The sequence below is a fragment of the Leopardus geoffroyi genome, chromosome B4, assembly GCF_018350155.1.
Source record: "Leopardus geoffroyi isolate Oge1 chromosome B4, O.geoffroyi_Oge1_pat1.0, whole genome shotgun sequence".
NCBI classification, from domain to species: Eukaryota; Metazoa; Chordata; class Mammalia; order Carnivora; family Felidae; genus Leopardus; species Leopardus geoffroyi.
In genome coordinates this window covers 116518681-116540222 of record NC_059341.1, presented here as the reverse complement: position 1 = coordinate 116540222, position 21542 = coordinate 116518681, and the positions used below count along the sequence as shown (strand labels likewise).

General features: G+C 44.8%; 1 protein-coding gene across 14 annotated transcripts in view; it reads left to right on the top strand.

The window, feature by feature from the left end:
* The window catches only part of TMCC3 (transmembrane and coiled-coil domain family 3), a 328168-nt gene that overhangs the window by 261555 nt on the left and 45071 nt on the right, over window positions 1–21542 (top strand). For 10 of the 14 annotated variants that reach the window (XM_045467031.1, XM_045467030.1, XM_045467028.1 and 7 more), the window contains exons 2-3: window positions 15818–16734; window positions 20546–20681. In XM_045467031.1, coding sequence (XP_045322987.1) covers window positions 15818–16734; window positions 20546–20681 — 1053 coding nt within the window. Of the gene's footprint in view, window positions 1–11307; window positions 11413–11452; window positions 11864–11942; window positions 12067–15144; window positions 15150–15817; window positions 16735–20545; window positions 20682–21542 lie in introns of those variants that run through there. The other 4 variants (XM_045467041.1, XM_045467035.1, XM_045467033.1 and 1 more) reach the window with 4 other exon arrangements.

Sequence of the window (21542 nt, the reverse complement as noted above, 5' to 3'; positions counted from 1 at the left end):
AGACATTAAGGTACTTGGTTTCTGACATGTATACAAAACCAGGGACATTCTCTACATAATAAAATTAACATACCCTTAAATTAAAATTAATTATAATTTCCTGATATGCAGTGGTCCAAAAAATGAGCTGTTTTTAAAAATATGCTTATAAAGTTGGATTGCATGTAGTAAATACAAGTATTATTTCATAAAAGTTACATACATGTATACATGCACACATGTGTATGTATATATTGGTATAAATACATATTTCTTACTGTGGGTCTCATTCAGAATTTGGAATATACCGCTTTATAGCATAAAGAAGCTGGCCGCTTAAATAAGTATTTGCTAGTCAGTGATACTGCTAGTTCTGTGCTGTTGTACGGAATCTAAAAAAGTGAATACTTGCAGCAACGTAAAGATCTAGTAAGGAGAATAAAATAAGTAGTATTAACAAGGGCCAGAATGGATCCGGGAGGAGCGGAAGTAACTTGGGCAGGAGTTCTTTGGAAAGGCCTCATAGAGGAAATCTTGAAGGGATGGTAGGATATGGGTAAGACCGAGGTCTTGGAATGGGTGTGCCCAGAAGGAATGACGTAAGTATTGGGGTGGAAAGAAAGTGCAGAAATGTATTCAATGCACCGTAGCCCTGGGGTCTGTCAGGGAGGTGGTAGGAGGAAGACAGACCTAGGCAAGTTGGAGTAGGAAAAATTACTCAGGCATTAAGTACCGGCAGGAGGAAGAACCCAATTCCTTTATGAGAGGAAGAGCCGTTGTACGTCTTGAGCAGCGTTATAATGCGAAGAAGATGAGTATAATGACTCTCCGTGGCTGCATTGAGGAAATGAAACACTGAACACAGTGAAACCCATTTAAACTCTTGCCCTTTGTGTAGATGAAATAGGAAGTGAGGGTCTGGATTCAGTGGGTGGATCTGGGGAGAGCGAGGAAGGGTCAATCTAGGGAGAGATTCTTGGACAAAGAGATAACAGGATTTGGTGACAGCTTGAGTCAGGGGTGGAGAGAACCTGGGCAAAATTAGCGAATGATGCCATTGATAGATAAGGTTATGGAGTTAACGATCACCCAGTTCAAAAAAACCCCACGCATCATCTGTAAAAACAAGCTTCCATGACATAATACTCTCAAGAATTAGTTTGGGAGGCTTTTTTATTTTTTATTTTTTTACAGGAAGTAGCAAGTTACAATAATTAGGTTTTTCTAACACAATTTTTCCTTGTTTTGCTTAAAGACTTAGGGAAATGTTAGATAATGTCTCTTTAGGGCCTTAATTTAGAGTCCTAGTTTCACTTAAGTAGCAACATAGAAGACTAATGATACTGAAAAAAAAATTAAGGATCAGATATTGAGATTTTAAATTTTAGTCATTTGAGGTCTTGTACCTTTTCAAAAGTTGGATCACTCAGATACTTAGGTGTTCTGCTTTTGGGTGAATGGGCATCTTTTGAAAAATTCTCTTTACAGTTCAGTTCAGATTCCTTGGAACTTGACTCTGAAGGGACCTCCTGTGTGCTTTGAGATTCTGCCTGACTTTCCCCATCCTGTCTCCGCTGCAAGATGCATATGCACACATAAGCAGATTCCATGATGTGGAGTGGGGAGGGAGTTACCAGCTTCTCTGGGAAGAGCGTAATCGTGGTGACAGCAGCATCATTGCTCTTGGCTCTGGACTTTTCCCAAGTTCCCACCTGTCTGGGTATGTTGGGTTTGATAAGCAATAGCCTATACTTAGAGCATTTAACTCTGTATGAGGCCCTGTTGCAAGCACTTCACGAATATTAATTCATCTCAAGTTTACAGTCACCCCGTGAAGTAGGTACTGCTGTCACCACTTTACAGATGAGGAAACCGAGGCATAGAGAGAATGAGCAGCTCACCTACGATGATACATTTAATGTGACAGAGCTTGGATTTGAACCTACACAGTCTGGCCCTGTATCTGCTTTTAACCATGAACATATGCTACCACCATAATACATTTAACCTCTGTTTAGGACACATGGCTTTGGAATTGGGGCTTTCTTGTGAATCTCAGCTGGCTGGTTGCTGCAGGTGTGAGGGAGCCCTGGAAGGCTGTTCCCTCTGGAAATATCGTCACCCCAAATATAGACGTGGGTTCCAAGAAAGGTCACGGTATAGTGTTTATCTTAAAAATCACAATGCAGAGTTCAATTTATTTTTTTGTAGTTTCCTTTTTTCCAGATTACAAAGCAGTGTGTTCCTAGAGGACTGTCCCGTATCTGAAATACAAATCTTCAGTGCTTTTAAACTGCTGTGGCTGTGGGAGAAAGAAGCCTCCTCTTTCCTTCATCTCCGTAGCAGAGCCTCTGATTATTATCTGCCTCCTAGGGCTGTACTCAGAGGAGGGGCTTTCTGTACAAACTGGCATGTTTCACTGGCGTGGAGAGTCAGTAGCGGTGGTTAAAACAGAAGCAGGCTACATTTTGTATTCAAGATATCTTGGGATCTAAGCTAGTTTCTTCTCTAACTCATTAATGTTAAATTGGCAACATCTCCAGTAATTGCCTTGTGGCACCAAGAACTGCCTAAAGCTGTTTGTTAGTATTTGGTCTCCTGGTTTCTCTCCGGTACTTATTTTCCACTTTGCAATATTTAATGGATACACAGTGCTTTAAGTGAACGAAAATGTAGGGTTGGGGGGGGGGGTGTGGGAAACATGTTTGTGTCTAGTAAAGGGTCTGGCATAAGGCAGCAGGACTCTCAGTGAAAGGTGGGAATGTTAGAGCGCAGACCTCGCAGCCGGCTGGAATCACGGGTCTCCCACTTATTGGCTTTGTGACTTCAGACAAGTCGCTTGCTTTTTCCATCTGTAAAGTAATTATTCTCATCTCATATTCTTGAAAGGAAAAATAAAATAATGTATGTGAAGCAAGTGGAAAATTATATGATGCTTAAGTCTTTAACCAGTAGCTTCTCTTTTTAAAATCAACTTGTACTGTTTTGCCAAGATCCTGTCCTCTCTTGAACCATTCTTCTTGAGGCCTGCTCGTGTCCTTTATTTTCTTTTTTATGTGTAGTTATTTATTTTTGAGAGAGAGAGAAGTGCACCTGAGGAGGGGAGGGGCAGAGAGAGAGAGAGAAAATCTCAAGCAGGCTTTGTGCTCAGTGTGGAACCCAACTTGGGGCTTGATCCCATGTCCCTGGAATCGTGACCTGAGCCAAAATCAAGAGTCAGACACTCAACTGACTGAGTCACCCAGGCACCCCTTTCCTTTTGTCCTTTAAAACAAGTCATTGTCTCCTTAGACTCTGGAGGATAAGAGGACTTCTTTATTTTTGTGTTCACGTTCTATTGAATTATGTTTTCCTAAGGGACAGGGAACTACACCTGATAATGTTGCTGGCACAGTAGATATGTTATTTCGAAAAAAGTTTTTCATTTATTACAATACTAAGACTGCATCCTTATGCCATCACAAATAGCGTATTGAGTTAAAACACGGTGTGAAAGAAGGAGCAAGCATGTGGATTCTCAGCAACAGTTAGGATGATGCCGGCAGGGAGAAGGTCACTGAGGGAGGAAGGGCGTACGCCTGTGTATTCTGTACATTGTGGGTCATGTGTTAGTTGGTCACCTGTGTTGTTTGGAGCAACAGAAAGCCATGAGACACGTCAGTTTCCTGAATTTTTGATCTTCTGCTTGAATCGAGAGGCATTAACCAGCTGCAGTCCAGTCTGTCTGGAATACAACCCTGAATAACCTCTTGGCTACGGGTTCTCCTTGATTCCCTCCTGGCCAGCAACCAAGAGAATGTAAACAGGAGGGACAGCTGGCTGCCCCAGTTGGCTGTTTGTCTACCATTGATTGAGCAAGAGACTAAGGTCCTATTGAAGAAGGAATGTGGGGCAGGGCACACGTGGCTTATCAGACATTGCGTCCCTTTGAGCTTTGAGGCTTCAGTATGGGGGGGGGGTGGGGAGGGGGATCCAATGTTTATATATATAAATACTTAGATGCCTAGCAGGATAAACACTGTTCAAGGGGTAAATGCAAATTTTGGGGAGAGCACAAAGGAAGCCGTCTGTTCTAGCAGAGCGTGGGGGTAGGGGTAGCTTTGTGGAAGAGACAGTGTTTGAACTGGTCCTGGAAAGGTAAATTGGGGTGGAGGCATGCAAGGCCACCCTAGGGTGAGGAGCTAGGAGGTACTTAACACACAGAAATAGGAAAGTGCGTGAAGCATTCAGAGGCTTGTTGGATTAATGGAATAAGATGAAGGTTGAAAGCTTACAGGCTTTGGTACAAATCCTGGTTCTGTGCTTATTAGCTATAACCACAACCTATTTCATGCCTTCCCATTCCAAATCTGTAAAGCGTAGCTATTGATACCTACTTCATGGGGCTGTGGGGATGAAATGAGAGTGTATACAAAGCTCCAGCCTTACTCTGGTGCCTCTTGCATAGATGCGCTCAAAACATCATGGGCAAGTCTCCTGGAATATGGCCAAGATAGGACCCTGATCAAGAGAGTTCTAAATTCTTTGCTGAGGATTTCACGTATTAGTTTCTTTTTTAACAATTTTTTTAAGTTTATTTATTCTGAGAGAGAGTGCATGCGCAGGAGATGCAGAGAGGGAGGGAGAGAATCCCAAGCAGACTCTGCATTGTCAGCACAGAGCCCAATGTGGGGCTCAAGTTCATGAACCATGAGATCGTGACCTGAACCGAAACCAAGAGTGGGAAGCTTAACCGACTGAGCCACCCGGGCGCCTCAGGGAATTTTTTTTATTATCAATTTTTTTTTTTTTTAAATAGTTTTCACACCCAATGTGGGGCTTGAATTCACAACCCTGAGATCAGGAGTCACATGCTCGACTGACTGAGCCAGCCAGGCACCCTTAGTCTAGGGAATTTTAAAGATTTTCAGAAGGAACAGGACTTGGTTTGTCTTTTAAAAAGATAGTTTTATTTGGCCCAAGGCAGTCAGAGTTTTTTTTTTACATTGCTTGGCCTCCTTTGAAGCCTAACGTAACTTCCACATGAAAAATAAATACTAAAATGTTGATTGTTCTTTTCATGGACATGAAAATTTTTTTCCTTGAATATGATGCTATTTATTATTTTGGTAGAACTAAGGGAGATTTTTATTTCTAATTGTTAGTTGGTGATAATACTCCTGGCTTACATTAGGCAAAATAAAATTGCTTAAAGGAAATAAGCTCCATATTGCAAAAGGGAAATAAACTAGTAAGGATCAGTTTTTTTCTACTACAGAATTAGGTATGTTATTTCTAAGCCCTATCTGATGACTAGTTGTGTTCTATTTATAACAAAATTCTGTACTAATTATCCAGTACGCATGCAATATTTTTTATAGTACCAAAACCAAATTAAACCTTGACCTACAGAGAAAAACTTAATAAGGAGGCTTAGGTTTGCTTTGGAAATGTGCTTTGGGACCCAAGTATCAAGTTCTGTTTCCTGGCTCAGTCTTACTAAGCAACTTTTCAAAGGACACAAGCCAAGTTGTAATCTTCAGTGTGGCTTTCTCCAGGTGCCCTGGGAATGGGGGACAGAAGGAACTGTGTCAGCTTATGAGCTGGATGTGTTTGACCATATTCCCCCTGTTACATATGGGAGCAAGAGTATGGTGCTCACCGCCAGGCAGGGTGACCTACCTAACATCTGTAGATTGAGGCACATTTACCTCTTTATCGTAAGAGGGTGTGATAAAGCATGGGAAATAGAGTAGCAGTAATATCCAAAAATAAAATTGAAAATTAAAAAGGAGGGGAATGCTAATCACCAGGTCTAACAGTTATTCATTTGGGCTGAACTTCCTAGCAAAAAGGGAGACATTATTATCTGATAGGACACCCCTATCATATTGACTATTATATTTACTTTATGTATTTAGCTAAGAAGCTATACTTCAGTGGACAAATTACTTCCCCTTGTAGGGAAAATTACTTTTCCTGTGAAGAGTACCTCTCATGAACAGATTGTGGACTGAAATGAAAAGTTACTTGGGTTCGTATTGAAGCTATTGCTTTTTAAAACGGGCGTTAAGCCAAGTGAGATCTACGAAGATTCTTCCAGTGCCGACAGTCTGACTTCTGTTGCAGAGCAGTGCCCCTCAGGTGAAGTTAGCTGTTGTCATGTGCCTCTGAGAGGGCACTAAGAAATCCTCAAAGACTTCATTCGGATTGGAAATGCTGAAAGACTGCAGGACAGTGCTGGCTTTGTGTGGTCATCATTCAGAAACTTAGGTTAAGCACACGTTCCTCCCAAGAACCCTGCTCACTGGCTAAGGGCCTCAGAGACCCATTTTTCTCCTCCTTCAGAGCTGTCTCTCCTGCTTCGATTCCTGAGGTGGTTCTCTTGGGGTATAATGTGGTATTTCTACCTCTCCCCTAGTCCTCAAGGCAAGTGCTCAGTCCCTTTCCTGGGAGGGTTTTACTGACCCTCCCACTGCCAGAAACCGGTGGGGGAGTAACTCCCATGGTAGGAAGGACTCCAGAACGCTGGAAGTGGTTAGTTCAGCACCCAGGGGTTCTCACACACCCCAAGTTTCTTCTAAGTGTAGGAACTAAAAGCCACAATGATGTTCATTCTGCATTTAGTCCTAAAATTGGGGTTTCCTGCTTCCCCCTTTAGAACTCCCCATCCCATATCTCCCCACCAGAAGGAACTGTGAGCCCTTCCTTCAAGAAGGCCGAGTTCTTCGTGCCCGACCTGTAGAGATGGGGGGCAGGTGTTGGGTGTTCACTTCCCTTTCCCAGACTTGCCTGTTTTTGAAGCAAGATAGATAGGATGCCCAGAGACTCTTTCTCTTAGAAATAGCCTTCTTTTGGGGGCACCGGGTGGCTCAGTTGGTTGAGCATCAGGCTTTGACTCAGGTCATGATCTCGCATTTTAGAAGTTCCAGCCCCACATCAGGCTCACTGCTGTCAGCACAGCCCACTTCGGATCCTCTGTCCCCCTCTCTTTGCCCCTCCCCCACTTGTGCTCTCCCAAAAATAATATTAAAAAAGAAAAAGAAATAGCCCTCTTTTGGTGTTGCTTCACATGCCTCTCCAGTCTCCTCCCCAGGGGACCATGGCTGTCCTTTACCTGCGGTTGGTATTAAATGTACGTTGCTTGCTTTTCATTACCCTAGCCTGTCCCTTCTAGCTTCTTCTCCCCCTCTGATTTAATTCTTCTGTAGATTACACGGCATCTAGTAAATTTTTATCAGGTCAGACTAATTTTGTAAGAGATTAGTTTGTATTAATTGAAAGTGAGTTCTAAGCTATTTTGAAGACATCTATATTTTCTAGTGCATGTAGTTCAAAGTAGGTTACCACTGTTGCCTGGTAGAGGCTTAATGAGAAGATAATTATTTCTAATTACAGTGTCAAGTGTTCATAAGTGCTTGAAGATGCTTGAAGAATTTGTTTTTGAGAACCGTAAACACTTTGTCTAATCTCCTGCATATGTTAATTCGCAGTGTTGGGATAAAGGATTGGGCCAGCAAAGGTACACGTAGTCTGTCCCCTGTTCCAAACGATCCTTAATCCCGGAGTTATGAGGTGAACTTTACCTGCAGGCAAGGACTAAAACTCCTGATGCTGTCGAATTTCTTTGGTCCATGATGCTAAGAGAGGAAGAGGCAGGGGAAATAAAACCTTTACGGTAAAACTAGTGATTCAGTTCCTGTTCTGTACACCATGAACTTCTTTAAAAGTTCATAGTGTACTATTGTCAGACTTGAGCTACAAAAGGAAGTAAGTGTTCCTTGTCTAAACGAATTAGAACAAACATTTTATGAAGTCACTTTACTAATAAAATATCTTTGGGATACTATGTGAAGATCTTTAAGTTTTTCATTTTTCTTTTAATGTTTATTTTTGAGAGAGAGCAAGAGCAGGGAAGGGGCAGAGAGAGAGGGAGAGAGAGACTCCCAAGCAGGCTCTGCACCGTCCGCGCAGAGCCCAACGTGGTGGGGCTTGAACTCATGAACTGTGAGATCATGCCCCGAGCTGGAATTAAGAGACCCTCCACTGACTGAGCCACCCAGGCCTCCCTAGGGTTTTTCATTTCTAGCATGTAGAGGGAGGGAAAGTGGCATTCTTCTAAAATACAGGTATTGACTACTTTGTGTAGGTATCAACATGAATGTATTAGTATCTCGTTATGAGGCTGCTTAACAAGCTTTCAGAATTACTTCTCCAGTGCAGGTTAGCTCAGTTAGCGAGAGAACCAAGCGTTTGGTGCTGGGGTTCAGGGCTTTGGTTGGCTTCCCTGGGTTCACTGAGTGGGGAGACATTTTGCAAGTGCACGTCAAGTTACCACAAAGCAAGACGGAAGATGGCTTAGTCGTGCCATATGCATTACTAGCAGCAAAGTGATAAAAAGCTCGCATTTTTTGGTAAAACATAAAAAAGGTACCCCTACAGGGCCATGCCAGGCAGTCCCTTGTTTTCTCTGCTCTATCACCCAGCAGAGGGACGAGTGTCTTCCCTTTTCTCCAGGCAGATCTGTGACTTATCTACTGAGCACCTTCCCCACATGCGTCCAGAGCTGAACCCCTCAGTTGTTAGGCCCTTAGACGTGGCTGGCTTCTTCTCCAGGGGTCTCTTATCTCACTTCTCTGATTTTTACCACCTGTTTCTCTCCTTCTCTTTCTTCCATTAGTGATTGTAAATGCTGCATGTGATTTCAGTAAAAGCAATAGGCTTTTTTTTTATTGTCCTCAGAATTACTTTGCCTGCACCACTGTGCCTATTTTAAAGCACAGGTGGAGAAGAATGAATGTCACAGGCCGTATCAAACCTGAGATTGGTGTGGTTTCAGCCAGCAACATGAGCGCTGTGGTTAGGCAGCAACCTGGACGAATTTTTCAAGTTCAGACTGAGGGAGGGTAAGCGTGCTGACAGAGCAGTCTTAACCAGACCCAGGGCGTTCACACAAGTCCTGGTGCCCCCGGTAGGGCCACTGCAGAGCAGGTTCTCACACTATTGGTGGCTGAGCTTAGGTCCTGCAAAGTCTTACCTGTTTCGTATGTCAGAGTGTAGCCCCAGCTAAGCTATTCCTTATCTGTGGAGGACCTCAAGAAATCTATTTGTTTATCAGCCTGGCTTTTCGCATGAAAGAGGGTTAGTGTATAGAATATATGAATGCTAAAAAAAGTATTTAGCACAATGCCTGACTCATAGTAAAAGTACCCTGTCATTGTTAGGGAGGCAGGCTCTGGAGACAGACTGCCTGGATTTCAGTCCCCACTCTGCTGTTCACTGGTTGTGTGCCTGTAGGCAACTTTATCCAACTTCTCTGTGCCTAGTTTTCTCATTCGTAAAATAGTAACGGTAGAACCTATCTCAGAATGTTTAACAAAAGAGATGCCACACGTGTGTCCCTAACGTGACATTTTTCCTCCCGGGCATGTGGTGGGATTGTCTTCCCCCGTCCTGTAGCCCCCTTGAAGTTAGCTAGGCCCGGTACAGTGAGCGGACGAAGCCATAAGTGCCTCTTCTGATGGAAGTCTTTAGGCTCCAGTGAACGATTCCCCCAGTCCCCTGCCATGGCCACCAGCAACACTGCAGAAGGTGGAGGCTCCCTCACAGCTGGGGTCCCTTAGCTGATGCCCAGCAGTCTTGTTAGCACGAGCAAGAATGAACCTTTCCTTTCTTCCTTCCTTTCTTTTTTTTTTTTTTTTAAAGCCACTGAGATTTTGGCATTGTTGCCACAGCAAAGCCTAGCACATTCTGATTGGCACGCCACAGGAGCAGCCTTGCCTCTGGACCTGAAGTTAGATTCCGGCTAAAATGAGTAAGGGTACAGAATGTCAGCCGTGTGGGCCTGGACCCCGGGCCACAGAGACCTGGGAGTGCCTTTGTGGGCCTGTCTCTGAGAGCACGCTCTTGTGCGCTGGGGAATACCTGTTGCCTAGGAAATGGCCGCCGGTTTCAAGGACTGACTCTTTCCTAGCGTGACTGAGCTCAAGCAGCTTTTCTTTTCTTTTCTTTTTTTCCCCAGGCAGCTTTTCTTAACGCAAAAGGTCCATTGTATCCGGCCTCGGGTCTAGGCAGGCAGTTGTCATCCCCTCTTCCTTCTGATCTCTCTGTGCCTCTGCTTGTTTGGGCCATTCCGTGACCCCCAGAGCCTCCGGGGACTCATGCCTCGGACCGTGCCCTCTAGGCATCCACAGGCCCGCCCCCCCCCCCCCCCCCCCACTGCGCACTGCGTTCCCTTTTCCACTTCTCTTGGGTGGGGTTCGGGTGGTGTGCCCCTGCATTGACTGTCCTTCCCTTTTGTTCGTTTTCCTCCGGAGCTTTTAGGGGGTAGATATGAAATGTCACGAAGAGAGCCCTCTTTGGAAGCAGGAACAGTGTGTTCCCGCAGCCACTGTATTACTTTGTGCTGTGCCTGGCTTCCCAGTGAGCGAGGTGAGCTCGCTTACGTTGTATCGGAGCCTTGGCATGTTGGCAGAGGTGACTCAGTGTCGGTTTTTGATGTTAGTCCAGGGCTTAGGCTTTTCTGTAGCCTTTGTTCCAGAACATTGAGGTGACCGTGGAAATGTTGCTGCTGCCGGAAGGAAAACATTATTAGCGATGGCTTTTCACTAGGATGTCGGTGGTCTGCCTTTCACGTAAACTAATAATAGCCAAGTCATTCTAAGAGAACTGAAAGGGGCTAGCAGTCATTTTTAAAAATAGCATCTATTCTGCCAAAATGGTATTTCATGTTCTTTTTTTTTTTTTTTTGAATTGGAAAATATGGAAACATAAAAACAAGAATGACTCCTCTTAACCCCGCCATGCAAAAATAACCATTGTTTGGAGCTTGTTTCCTTTCAGTTTTTACATGGAGGTACATTTTTAAATGAAATTGGAATGACAACAGTAGCAAACCTTTTTTGAAACCATTCTCTGTGCCAGGAACTCTTTAAGCACTTTATGCGTATTATCTCATTCATTCATTCACAACTCTTTGAAGAAAGATGATCTCCATTTTACAGAAGAGGACACTGAGGCACAGAGAGGCTAAATCATTTTCCCAAAGCCACACAGCTCGTAAAAACGGTGCCTAGACAGAAAGCAAAAGCAGTCTGTCTCTGGAGCCCAGGGTCTTGACTATTCCACGATACTATCTCACAGTAAAGATAACTAGGATTAAAGGTCATGGAATTTGCACTGTTAGCTGCGACTTGTATGGTTCCGTCTCTATAGATGAGGAAGTTGAAGCCCACAGACATGACCTGATTTAGCTAACGACGTAACTAGTTACTGTCAGTGCCGAAACTGGAGCATGCATCTCCTGATCCGCACAGTTCACGTGCACGCTGACTCCGGGTGATCCGTGAACCTTTGTCCGCCCTGGGTCCCGCCCTGAGACAGCTGCACCGTGCACTTGCCCTCGGGGCCGGCTCCGGATGACGTGGGGGACGCCCACAGCTTTCTCCCCAGCACGTATGTGAAATTTCACTTTGGGTTTAGGGAATGCATGGGCATCTGGTAACGATGTGTACACCTCGCCCTTCATTACCCTGCAGAGCGAGGGCTATACAAGGCTATAAAAAGGTGTGACCCAACAATAGTTTCAACCTTCTACCCTCATCAGACATTTTCACCTGAGATTTGCTGACAAGCAGTGAGGTAGATTGATTTGAGCTCTGAATGCTGTTGCTTTCCCCAGCCTGGACCGTCGAGGACATGCCAAGCATTGTTATAGTTTTAAAGTGAGCCAGAAGTCAGCCAGCTCTCTGTGTGCAAACGCTCCTGGGTGTTCGAGGCTGTCCTGGCCCAGCAGTCTGTAAGGGAGGAGGCCGTTGCATTGCAACACCAGCGTTGGCTGGCCAGCTGCCGTGGGGCTGAGGATTAAAGGAAGAACGGGAGCTGATTTACTATTGCATTTGGGAAGGTAAGGTATAAAAGCCTCCGCATCTTCCAACTTGGTGGACTTCTCCAGAGCCAAGCAGGTTTCAGTGGATTTTTAAAAATAACTTAATCTGATCTTCGAGCTCCAGAGGGCAAAAGCGAGGTCTTCAGAGTGTCCCAGACAAAGTGGAGCAAAAAAGACAAGAGTGCGTGATGTTTGGTCAAAACTAATGCATGCCTTTAGAGGTGAGGCTCACAGTTACCCCTAGAGAGATGGGGGTGATGTACTTGTGATGGAAGGGGGCACGGGAGCTTCGGTTCTGGTTGTTGTTGTTGTTACTGTTTTTTACTAGGTCACGGTTATACAGTATGTCCAGTTTGTGACAGTTCATTGAGTATTGAGTTTTATTATTCAATGTGTTCTTTTCTGTATGTAAGTTATACTTCATTTAAAGTTTAAAAGTCCTTATTTGTGGGGTGCCTGAGTGGTTTGGTCAGTCAAGCATCTCATTTTTTATCGCGGCTCAGGTCTTGATCTTAGTGTTGTGAGTTCAAGCCCTGTGTTGGGCTCCACACTCACTGGGCCTAGAGCCTACTTTAAAAAAAAAAAAAATCCTTATTTGTATTTGTGTTGTGTTGCTGCACGTTGATTCTCAGAAAAATCTCCATTTTTTTTTCTTTTACTTTGGGAGAGAGCACGAGTGGGGGAGAGGGCAGAGAGAGAGAGAACTCCCAGGTTCAGGGTTCAGTCCCATGAACTGTGAGATCATGACCTGAGCCGAAACCAAGGGTCAGACGCTCAACTGCTGAACCATCCAGGTGCCCCAGAAAAGTTTTCATTTGGTTGAACCTGTTTGAAATGGTATAGAACTTACTACCCAGCTGTGGGGAAAACATCTCTGCCTGAAATTTTCAGGTCTGTATGGGAAGAACATCCAAGGTCACTGTCTTGATTCTATTAAAATATAACTTAAGTGATTTCGGAGTGACTCTCCTGGAATAAAGAATGATGTCATCTGAGTTCGGCAAACATTGTCGATAGTCTCCTGTGAATAGGGACAGTGCTAGCGCTACAGACCGGGTGTAGGTATGACAAGTCTCTTCCCTAAAGGAGCCTGTAACTGGGATTGGGGGCGGAGGGGTTAAAATCCATAGATGAGTGATGCCAGGATGAGTCACGTGGCACCGTGAAAGCACCATGGAGGACCACAGAAAGAACAGGCAGCTTTCTGATGGGCTAGGGAAAGCTTCGTGGAATAAGTGGGATTTTAAGTGGAGCTTCAAGAATATGTGGGATTTAAAAAAATTTTTTAAGTTTATCTATTTTTGAGAGAGAGCACAAGTGGAGAAGGGGCAGAGAGAGAGAGAGAGGGAGGGAGACAGAGAATCGAAGCAGGCTGCAGGCTCCAGGCTCCGAGCTATCAGTGCAGAGCCCTACGCGGGGCTTGAACTCACATACCGTGAGCTCGTGACCTGAGACAAAGTCAGCGGCTTAACTGAGCCACCCAGGCGCCCCTGGAATATGTGGGATTTTGATAACCAGAAGTGGATGGGTGGCAGGCATTGTGAATATCATTCATATGAGAAAATCCATAGGACATTCCCCTACATTCTGGGAACTTTGGGTTGTAAGGTTCACTTGAGATGAATGTCATCCATTAGGTGAAGGCGAGGCCTGAAAGGTAAGCTAGGGCCTTGTAGTGGCTGCGTTGTATTATTCAATTTGGGAGGCTTTGGGGAGCCAAAGAAAGTTTCTGAGAAGTAGAAACGCATAATCAGATCAGTGAATCCCTGCAGTGATACAAATTTGTAGGCTCCTGATTGTGTGGTTACCACAGATTACCCTGTCTGCCCCAGATAAACGTTTTCTAGATTTAGTGCGTTCTCTGTTAATGTAATTTGAACCCATTCCTGTTTGGGTTCACTAGTGAGCCATAGATACAGAGTTTCCTTGAGCTCCCTCTGGTCTTCTCTAGGACTTGAAGATGATTATCCCATACCTTCTTTATTCCCTACGCCCACCCGTCTGTCTTGATCAGGTGACGTCAGAATTCCTTTCTCCTTTTTTGTAGTCTTACAAGTGACTTGGCATTTATTTACTTCCAGCCTTTCCTATGTGACACTCTTCTGCCAGATAAAACACCCAGTGTCTCTTATTCATAGCAAAATTGTGTGTTGGAAGAGAGGGGCCAAGAAATAATGTTAACAAACTTTTGTAAGTTGTGTAGGAGGACTGACTCACCAGCCTGGGATTGTGTCCCACTATGCCATTGGGCTCCCTTCTCTGGGAGAAAGCACTGGGCAGGATTGTGCATGGGACAGAGTGTTAATACTTCATTGTTGGAAATGAACACATTCGAGCCTGGGTCACTTAGGCAGGGTGAGGTGTGTTAATATCTTATTAATATTTTGCTATTTCTGCCTACTGTTCCTTAAAAAAAAAAATAACTTGTGCTGAATATTGTCTCCCATTTGGTTTCCAGTGAGACTCTGTATCAAGGGATTATTCTAATCAAGAGGTAGTTAACTTGACCAATCAGATGCTTCAGTTTAGAGGTTACACATCTTTCGAGGTTGTGTTCAGACTCTGCAAAGGCTTGTCTTTAGTCCTTTGGGGACACCTTGGTAGAGTGTCCTGACACAGAGAACCCCATAAGGGTGACTTGAATTCAAATCCTGGCTCTTGATGTCTCTGTGTACATACATGGGTTTAACATAGTCTTTACTTGGCATGGTAGGATCAAACAAGACACATATCCATGGTACCTGGCACCCAGGCTCCCTTCGTCTTTCCCTTTCACTTTCCCTTTGCCCTTTACCCTTGCCCTTGCCCTTTCCCTTTCCCTTTCCCCTTTCCCTTTCCCTTGCCCTATCCCTTTCCCTTTCCCTATCCCTATCCCTATCCCTATCCCTATCCCTTGCCCTTGCCCTTGCCCTTGCCCTTGCCCTTGCCCTTGCCCTTGCCCTTGCCCTATCCCTTTCCCTTTCCCTTTCCCTTTCCCTATCCCTTTCCCTATCCCTTTCCCTATCCCTTTCCCTTTCCCTTTCCCTTTCCCTTTCCCTTTCCCTTTCCCTTTCCCCTTCCCGAGCCCTAGCCCTAGCCCTAGCCCTTGCCCTTGCCCTTGCCCTTGCCCTTGCCCTTGCCCTATCCCTATCCCTATCCCTATCCCTATCCCTATCCCTATCCCTATCCCTTGCCCTTGCCCTTGCCCTTGCCCTATCCCTTTCCCTTTCCCTTTCCCTTTCCCTTTCCCTTTCCCTTTCCCTTTCCCTTTCCCTTTCCCTTTCCCTTTCCCTTTCCCTTTCCCGGCACAAACCTGTGGTGCTCAGTGATACTTTGCACTTCTTCCCCAGGTGGCCCTTGAGTGAGAAAGCCATTTCACAGGGTATTATCACTTGCTGTTCTTTTTTTTTTTAATCACTTCCGTTGTGGTTGGGTTATTTCCACCTGTACACACTGTCCCGTTACTCAGTAAAATTAATCTTGCATCATATTATCCCATCACATCTGCTTAATGATTCCAGTAAGAAAATAATTTCTTGTGTTGATGATGAATGTACCTGCTGGAACTTTTCCCTCATTCTTCTTCTTAAGTGATTGAGGTCTGAACTGGATGCATTTCCCACAGTGTCGAAATTCACCGTGCGTGGAGCATGGCAGGCACCCTAGTTACCTGGGCATTTGGGGAAACTAGGACTGAGGGCAACCTTGTCCCATTATGCATTTTCCACCCTGGCAACTGACAATTACATGTAATCAGGCAAAACATTGGAAGCCCTGGGAAACCTGAATCTCATAGTACACATGGATGCAGGAAGGAGTTGGGCTGTCCTCTGTTCAACTGGGAGCATAGTAGGGAGTTTTTATCTTAGGAATACTTGCAGTTTAAAGATCTGGGACCTGAAGTATGTCTGTAGTGTGTGCACAGATTCTATCACAGTAACTGTGCCTTTAAAGCCTTCAAGTCTTCAAGTGCTTCCTCCCTGTCTCTTTCAGGTAGAGCGACATGACATGAACACCCTAAGCCTGCCCCTGAACATTCGCCGAGGGGGGTCTGACACCAACCTCAACTTTGACGTACCGGATGGCATCCTGGACTTCCACAAGGTCAAACTCAGTGCGGACAGCCTGAAACAAAAAATTCTCAAGGTGACAGAGCAGATCAAAATCGAGCAGACGTCCCGCGACGGCAATGTTGCAGAGTATCTGAAACTAGTCAACAGCGCAGACAAGCAGCAGGCGGGCCGCATCAAGCAAGTCTTTGAGAAGAAGAATCAGAAGTCCGCTCACTCCATTGCCCAGCTTCAGAAGAAGTTAGAACAGTATCATAGAAAGCTCAGGGAGATCGAGCAGAATGGAGCCTCCAGAAGCGCAAAGGACATTGCCAAAGACAACCTGAAGGACGTGCCGCACTCCCTGAAAGATGCCCACGCGAAGTCTCGAACTGCTCCCCACGGCACGGAGTGCGGTAAATCGGGCATGCCGGGCGTGTCCCTCACCCCGCCCGTGTTCGTCTTCAATAAGTCCAGGGAGTTTGCCAACCTGATCCGGAATAAGTTTGGCAGCGCCGATAACATCGCTCACTTAAAAAATTCCCTGGAGGAATTTAGGCCTGAAGGGAGTCCGCGGGCCTATGGGGGCAGCGCCACCATTGTGAACAAACCCAAGTACGGCAGCGATGACGAGTGTTCGAGTGGCACGTCGGGCTCCGCTGACAGTAACGGGAACCAGTCCTTCGGGGCCAGCGGAGCCGGCACACTGGACAGCCAGGGCAAGCTCACCGTGATCCTGGAGGAGCTGAGGGAGATCAAGGACACCCAGGCACAGCTGGCCGAGGACATCGAGGCGCTGAAGGTGCAGTTTAAGAGAGAATACGGTTTTATTTCTCAGACGCTGCAAGAGGAAAGATACAGGTATGTCAGACTGTTGTCTTGGAATTCTTCTAGAAGCACGACCTACTAAGTGCAGAGAGATTGCTTGGAAGTGACACGCTCGTGGTTGTGTTTTCCATGAATATGGATGTGGATCAAAAAAACATTTAAAATCAGTAGTGTCTTCCATACTTCGTGATTCTAAACTTTATAGTTTGTGACGTACAGGTTGATACTTCAGAGAGAGTTGTGTGAGTCTGTTAAAATGTCGCTGTATAGTCTGTGGCTCATGTGCACATGGAGTTCCTTCTTAAGCTCCAGTAGACTTCTGTCATCAAGTTTTGTTACACTGATTCATAGGTCTGTATTTTATTTTCCTCCATGATAGCTGTCAAGTAAATGACCCATTGTATGGTTGGGGAACCTGGGTGACTCAGTTAGCTAAGCGTCCTACTTCGGCTCAGGTCATAATTTCACAGTTTGTGAGTTTGAGCCCACATCAGGTCAGCACAGAACCCACTTCGGATCCTCTGTCTACCTCTCTCTCTGCCCCTCCCCTGCATGCGTATGCTCTCTGTTTCTGTCTCTCTCAAAAATAATAAATAACCATTTTTAAAAGAAATCACTGCATTGTTCAACAAGGTAGATTTTCTTTGGCACATTAATCTTAAAGTTTTTATATAGTGTACATTTTTTTTATGTACGATATTTTGCTCACTAAACTTTTCACCATAAAGAGTTTTCAAAAGAAATCTTTTTTTTTTTTTTTTCAACGTTTATTTATTTATTTTTGGGACAGAGAGAGACAAAGCATGGACGGGGGAGGGGCAGAGAGAGAGGGAGACACAGAATCGGAAACAGGCTCCAGGCTCTGAGCCATCAGCCCATAGCCTGACGCGGGGCTCGAACTCACGGACCGCGAGATGTGACCTGGCTGAAGTCGGACGCTTAACCGACTGCGCCACCCAGGCGCCCCAAGAAATCTTAAGAGTAAAGTATAAATTCAAATCTTGTGAATTTTATTAGCTAATTTTATTTTTTTGTATTAGCTCATCTTTTTAAAGTTTATTTTTATTTATTTTGAGAGAGAGAGCACATGCACAAGTGGGGGAGGGGCAGAGAGAAGGAGAGACAGAATCCCAAGCAGGCTCCACACTGTCAGTGCAGAGCTCCATGCAGGGCTCGAACCCACAAACTATGAGATCATCGCCTGAGCCGAGATCAAGAGTCCAATGCCTAACTGACTGCGCCGCCCAGGCACCCCATATTAGCTACTTCTAAAAGTTATTTATAGGCTAGATTTTATGTGCCTATAACTAATTAATAAAAATATTAATAAGAAGTGATTTTCTACTGTTTCTCAGTAAAAAGATTCCCCAAAGTTTTGTTTTGTTTTTTTTAAGATTTTAAGTAATCTCTGTACTAGTGTGGGGCTTGAACCCACAACCCCGAGATCAAGAATCACATGCTTGCTACCAACTGAGCCAGCCAGGCGCCCCCAAAATTGTGGTTGTTTGTTTTGTTTTTTGTTTTTAGTCAAAACGAACATGTTAACTTATAAAAATGTAGAGAAAAAGTTAAATGCCCATGGGACACCTGGGTGGCTCAGTCAGTTAAGCGTCCAAGTTTGGCTCAGGTCCTGATCTGGTGGTTCGTGAGTTTAAGCCCTGCATCAGGCTCTGTGCTGACAGCTCAGAGCCTGGAGCCTGCTTCGGATTCTGTGTCTCTCTTTCTCTGCCCCTCCCCAGCTCACATGCTGTCTCTCTTTCTCTCAAAAATAAATAAAAATTTTAAAAATTAAAAAAATATTAAAAGCCCGTTACATATTGTAAGGTTAAACTTTAAATTTAACTTACATACTTTATATCTCAAAATGGTTTTAAACATATTAATTTGTAAATGTGGCTTTTTTCAGCTCTTATATTCTATGAAACCATTTTTTAAAACTTTCAGCATACATCTTTGACTCTAGTGTCTTTCTCACATAACTATTTTTGAGTCACAGGTTTTCCAGAAAATACTGACTTCAATTCCATCTGAATAGTTCGGGATATACTACTCTTTAGATCCAAATTTTATTCCAACTCACAAATACCCACTTATATAAATTTAGGGTAGTTTCCTCATTTGTCGTGTAGTTATGTTTGTGATTGTCCAAGGGTTAGCCTCTGACTGTATTCTTTGCCGTAAGAGATCTTTAAAAGGCTTTTACGCCAACATTGGGTACCTATGAAGTCCTATCTGAGAATAATTATTAAATCTTCATTAAATTACTTTTTTTTAAGTGTATTGATTTTTGAGAGAGAGAGAGAGCATGAGCGAACGTGTGGGGGAGGGGCAGAGAGAGAGGGAGACACAGAATCTGAAGCAGGCTCCAGGCTCTGAGCTGTCAGCACAGAGCCCGAAATGGGGCTCAGTCTCACGAACTGTGAGATCATGACCTCAGCCAAAGTCGGACATTTAACCGACTGAGCCACCCAGGAACCCCTGCATGAAATTACTTTTTGATCTCACTTTTTTTCTTGAGGTATAATTGACATATAATCTGTCTCCCTCCCTCTGTCTCTCTCTCATATGATTCTGTCAGGTGACCTATATAAGCATCTAACACATTGATAGAAGTCATTTCAGGCTAATGCATTACCCAAATAGTGCTTCCTGTTTTCAAATAAACATTCTAAGTTTTCAAATATAAGACAAATCCCTCTTCTTTGAGGGAAATGGGAGGTGGGAATGACAATCTTTGTTCTTCCGTTACTTAAGATTTGGACTTTTGGGGCGCCTGGGTGGCTCAGTCGGTTGGGCGTCCGACTTTGGCTCAGGTCATGATCTCGCGGTCCGTGAGTTTGAGCCCCGCATCGGGCTCTGGGCTGACAGCTCAGAGCCTGGAGCCTGTTTCCGATTCTGTGTCTCCCTCTCTCTGACCCTCCCCCGTTCATGCTCTGTCTCTCTCTGTCTCAAAAATAAATAAATGTTAAAAAAAAATTAAAAAAAAAAGATTTGGACTTTTGGAAATGCCACTTGTAAGTCATTTATAATTTCTTTCTTTAAAAATTTTTTTTAAAGTTTATTTTTGAGAGAGAGAGAGAGAGGGAGAGGGAGTGCCTGAGTGGGGGAGGGGCCAGAAAAAGGGAGACAGAAGATCTGAAGTAGGCTCCATGCAGGGAGCACAGAGCCCAACGCCAGGCTTGAACTCACAAACCATGAGATCATGACCTGAGATCATGACAAGTTGGCCGCTTAACTGACTGAGCCACCCAGGCTCCCCTATAATTTCTAATGAGTTTAATGTTTTTATCAGCACTAAGTTCCAAGAATCGAAGCATGTTTTCAGAATCAGAGTATGCCTTGGGAAATGGAGTTAACTCTAGTGTAGAAGTTGGTTCTTTCCTTACGGGGCTCTCTGGGCTTGAGAGCCATGCCTGTGAACCAGAAGGCACTGTGCAGGCAGAAGAGGGTGGGGGGGAGGGACACCAGCAGGTCCTTGTCTCGAGCCGGACCCCAGACAGCCCTCCCTGTCCGTTGACCAGCACTGGTGAGTGCATCAGGCCTGTTGTGTCGTCACCGCAACTCCTCCTTACAGCAGCCCTTTTGGGCAATTCTTACTATTTTCCCCATTTCTCAGCTTGTCTGATGAGGTGGGAAAGCCAACTTCGGTGTGCGTGAAACCTCAGGAGTGAGGACGCAGAAGTTAATGTGACAGAGACCAGTGCTTTTAGCTGGAATTCACGGTTAGCCAAAAGCATGTTCCCTGTAGCTGGATGTATTCTTTTGGAAGCATAGTCTTCCGGGGAATGAAAACCAGGAGACCTTTGAAGTGTCACACTCAGAATCAGCTCCTGTCTTTGCAAAGGTACGAGCGACTGGAAGACCAGCTGCACGACCTGACGGATCTGCATCAGCACGAGACAGCCAACCTGAAGCAGGAGCTGGCCAGCATCGAGGAGAAGGTGGCCTACCAGGCCTATGAGCGCTCACGGGACATCCAGGTACCGTTCCCTTCGCCGTCAGGCACTCCACGCGGGCTCTTCCCAGCCTTTAAGTCGCTCAACGAACTCTAAATGCATTATCCCATAAACCCGACAGGATTCCTGGCACGTGCAGCAAAATGTTTTCTCTGCACAAACATTCTCTACCTTATTAACCCCATTAGCTCATGTTCTAGGTGTCACTGAGTAAAGAGGCTATTCTCTGTGTAGTTATTTTGATTAACAAATATTTATTATCTACCCAAGCCCATCGCCTATAACCTCTTCTCCCTCCCCGCCTCCTCCACCACCTCTACCAAAATTGCAAAACTTTTTAAATATGAGGCAAACCTTGCCTTCAAGAAGCTTACTGACTAGATGGGGAGTCAGGATTGGGTAACCTGCCAAACGGCTCAAGCAAACGTGAACAGGGGCCAAATTATGTGATCCAGACAGTAAAAGCCACAGGATTCAGACACACAGTGCCCAACAAGCTATGAACTGGTGGGACGGTTGGTCATTTTGCGGTCAGATACTAGATTTTAGTCCCAGGTCAGCCATTGACCCTGAGCAAGTCTTGGATATGTTTGCTCATCTGTAGACTAAGAATAGCTTGGATATTTGTAAGAATTTCAAGGACTTGAGTGCATACCATATACCATACATTAGCAGAGCACTTGCGATGTCTCCCTTCTCTCTCCAGCTCCTCCTTACAATAACCCTTTCGGGCAGTTCTTACTATTTTCCCCATTTCTCAGCTGTGGAGACTAAGGCAGAGAGGTTAAGTGACTTGGACGAGGTTTTGTGGACAGTCCTTGAATAATGAACATGAACGAATGTCCAGAAAGGGTGGGACTTGGCAGGGATCGGTAGGATCTGGAT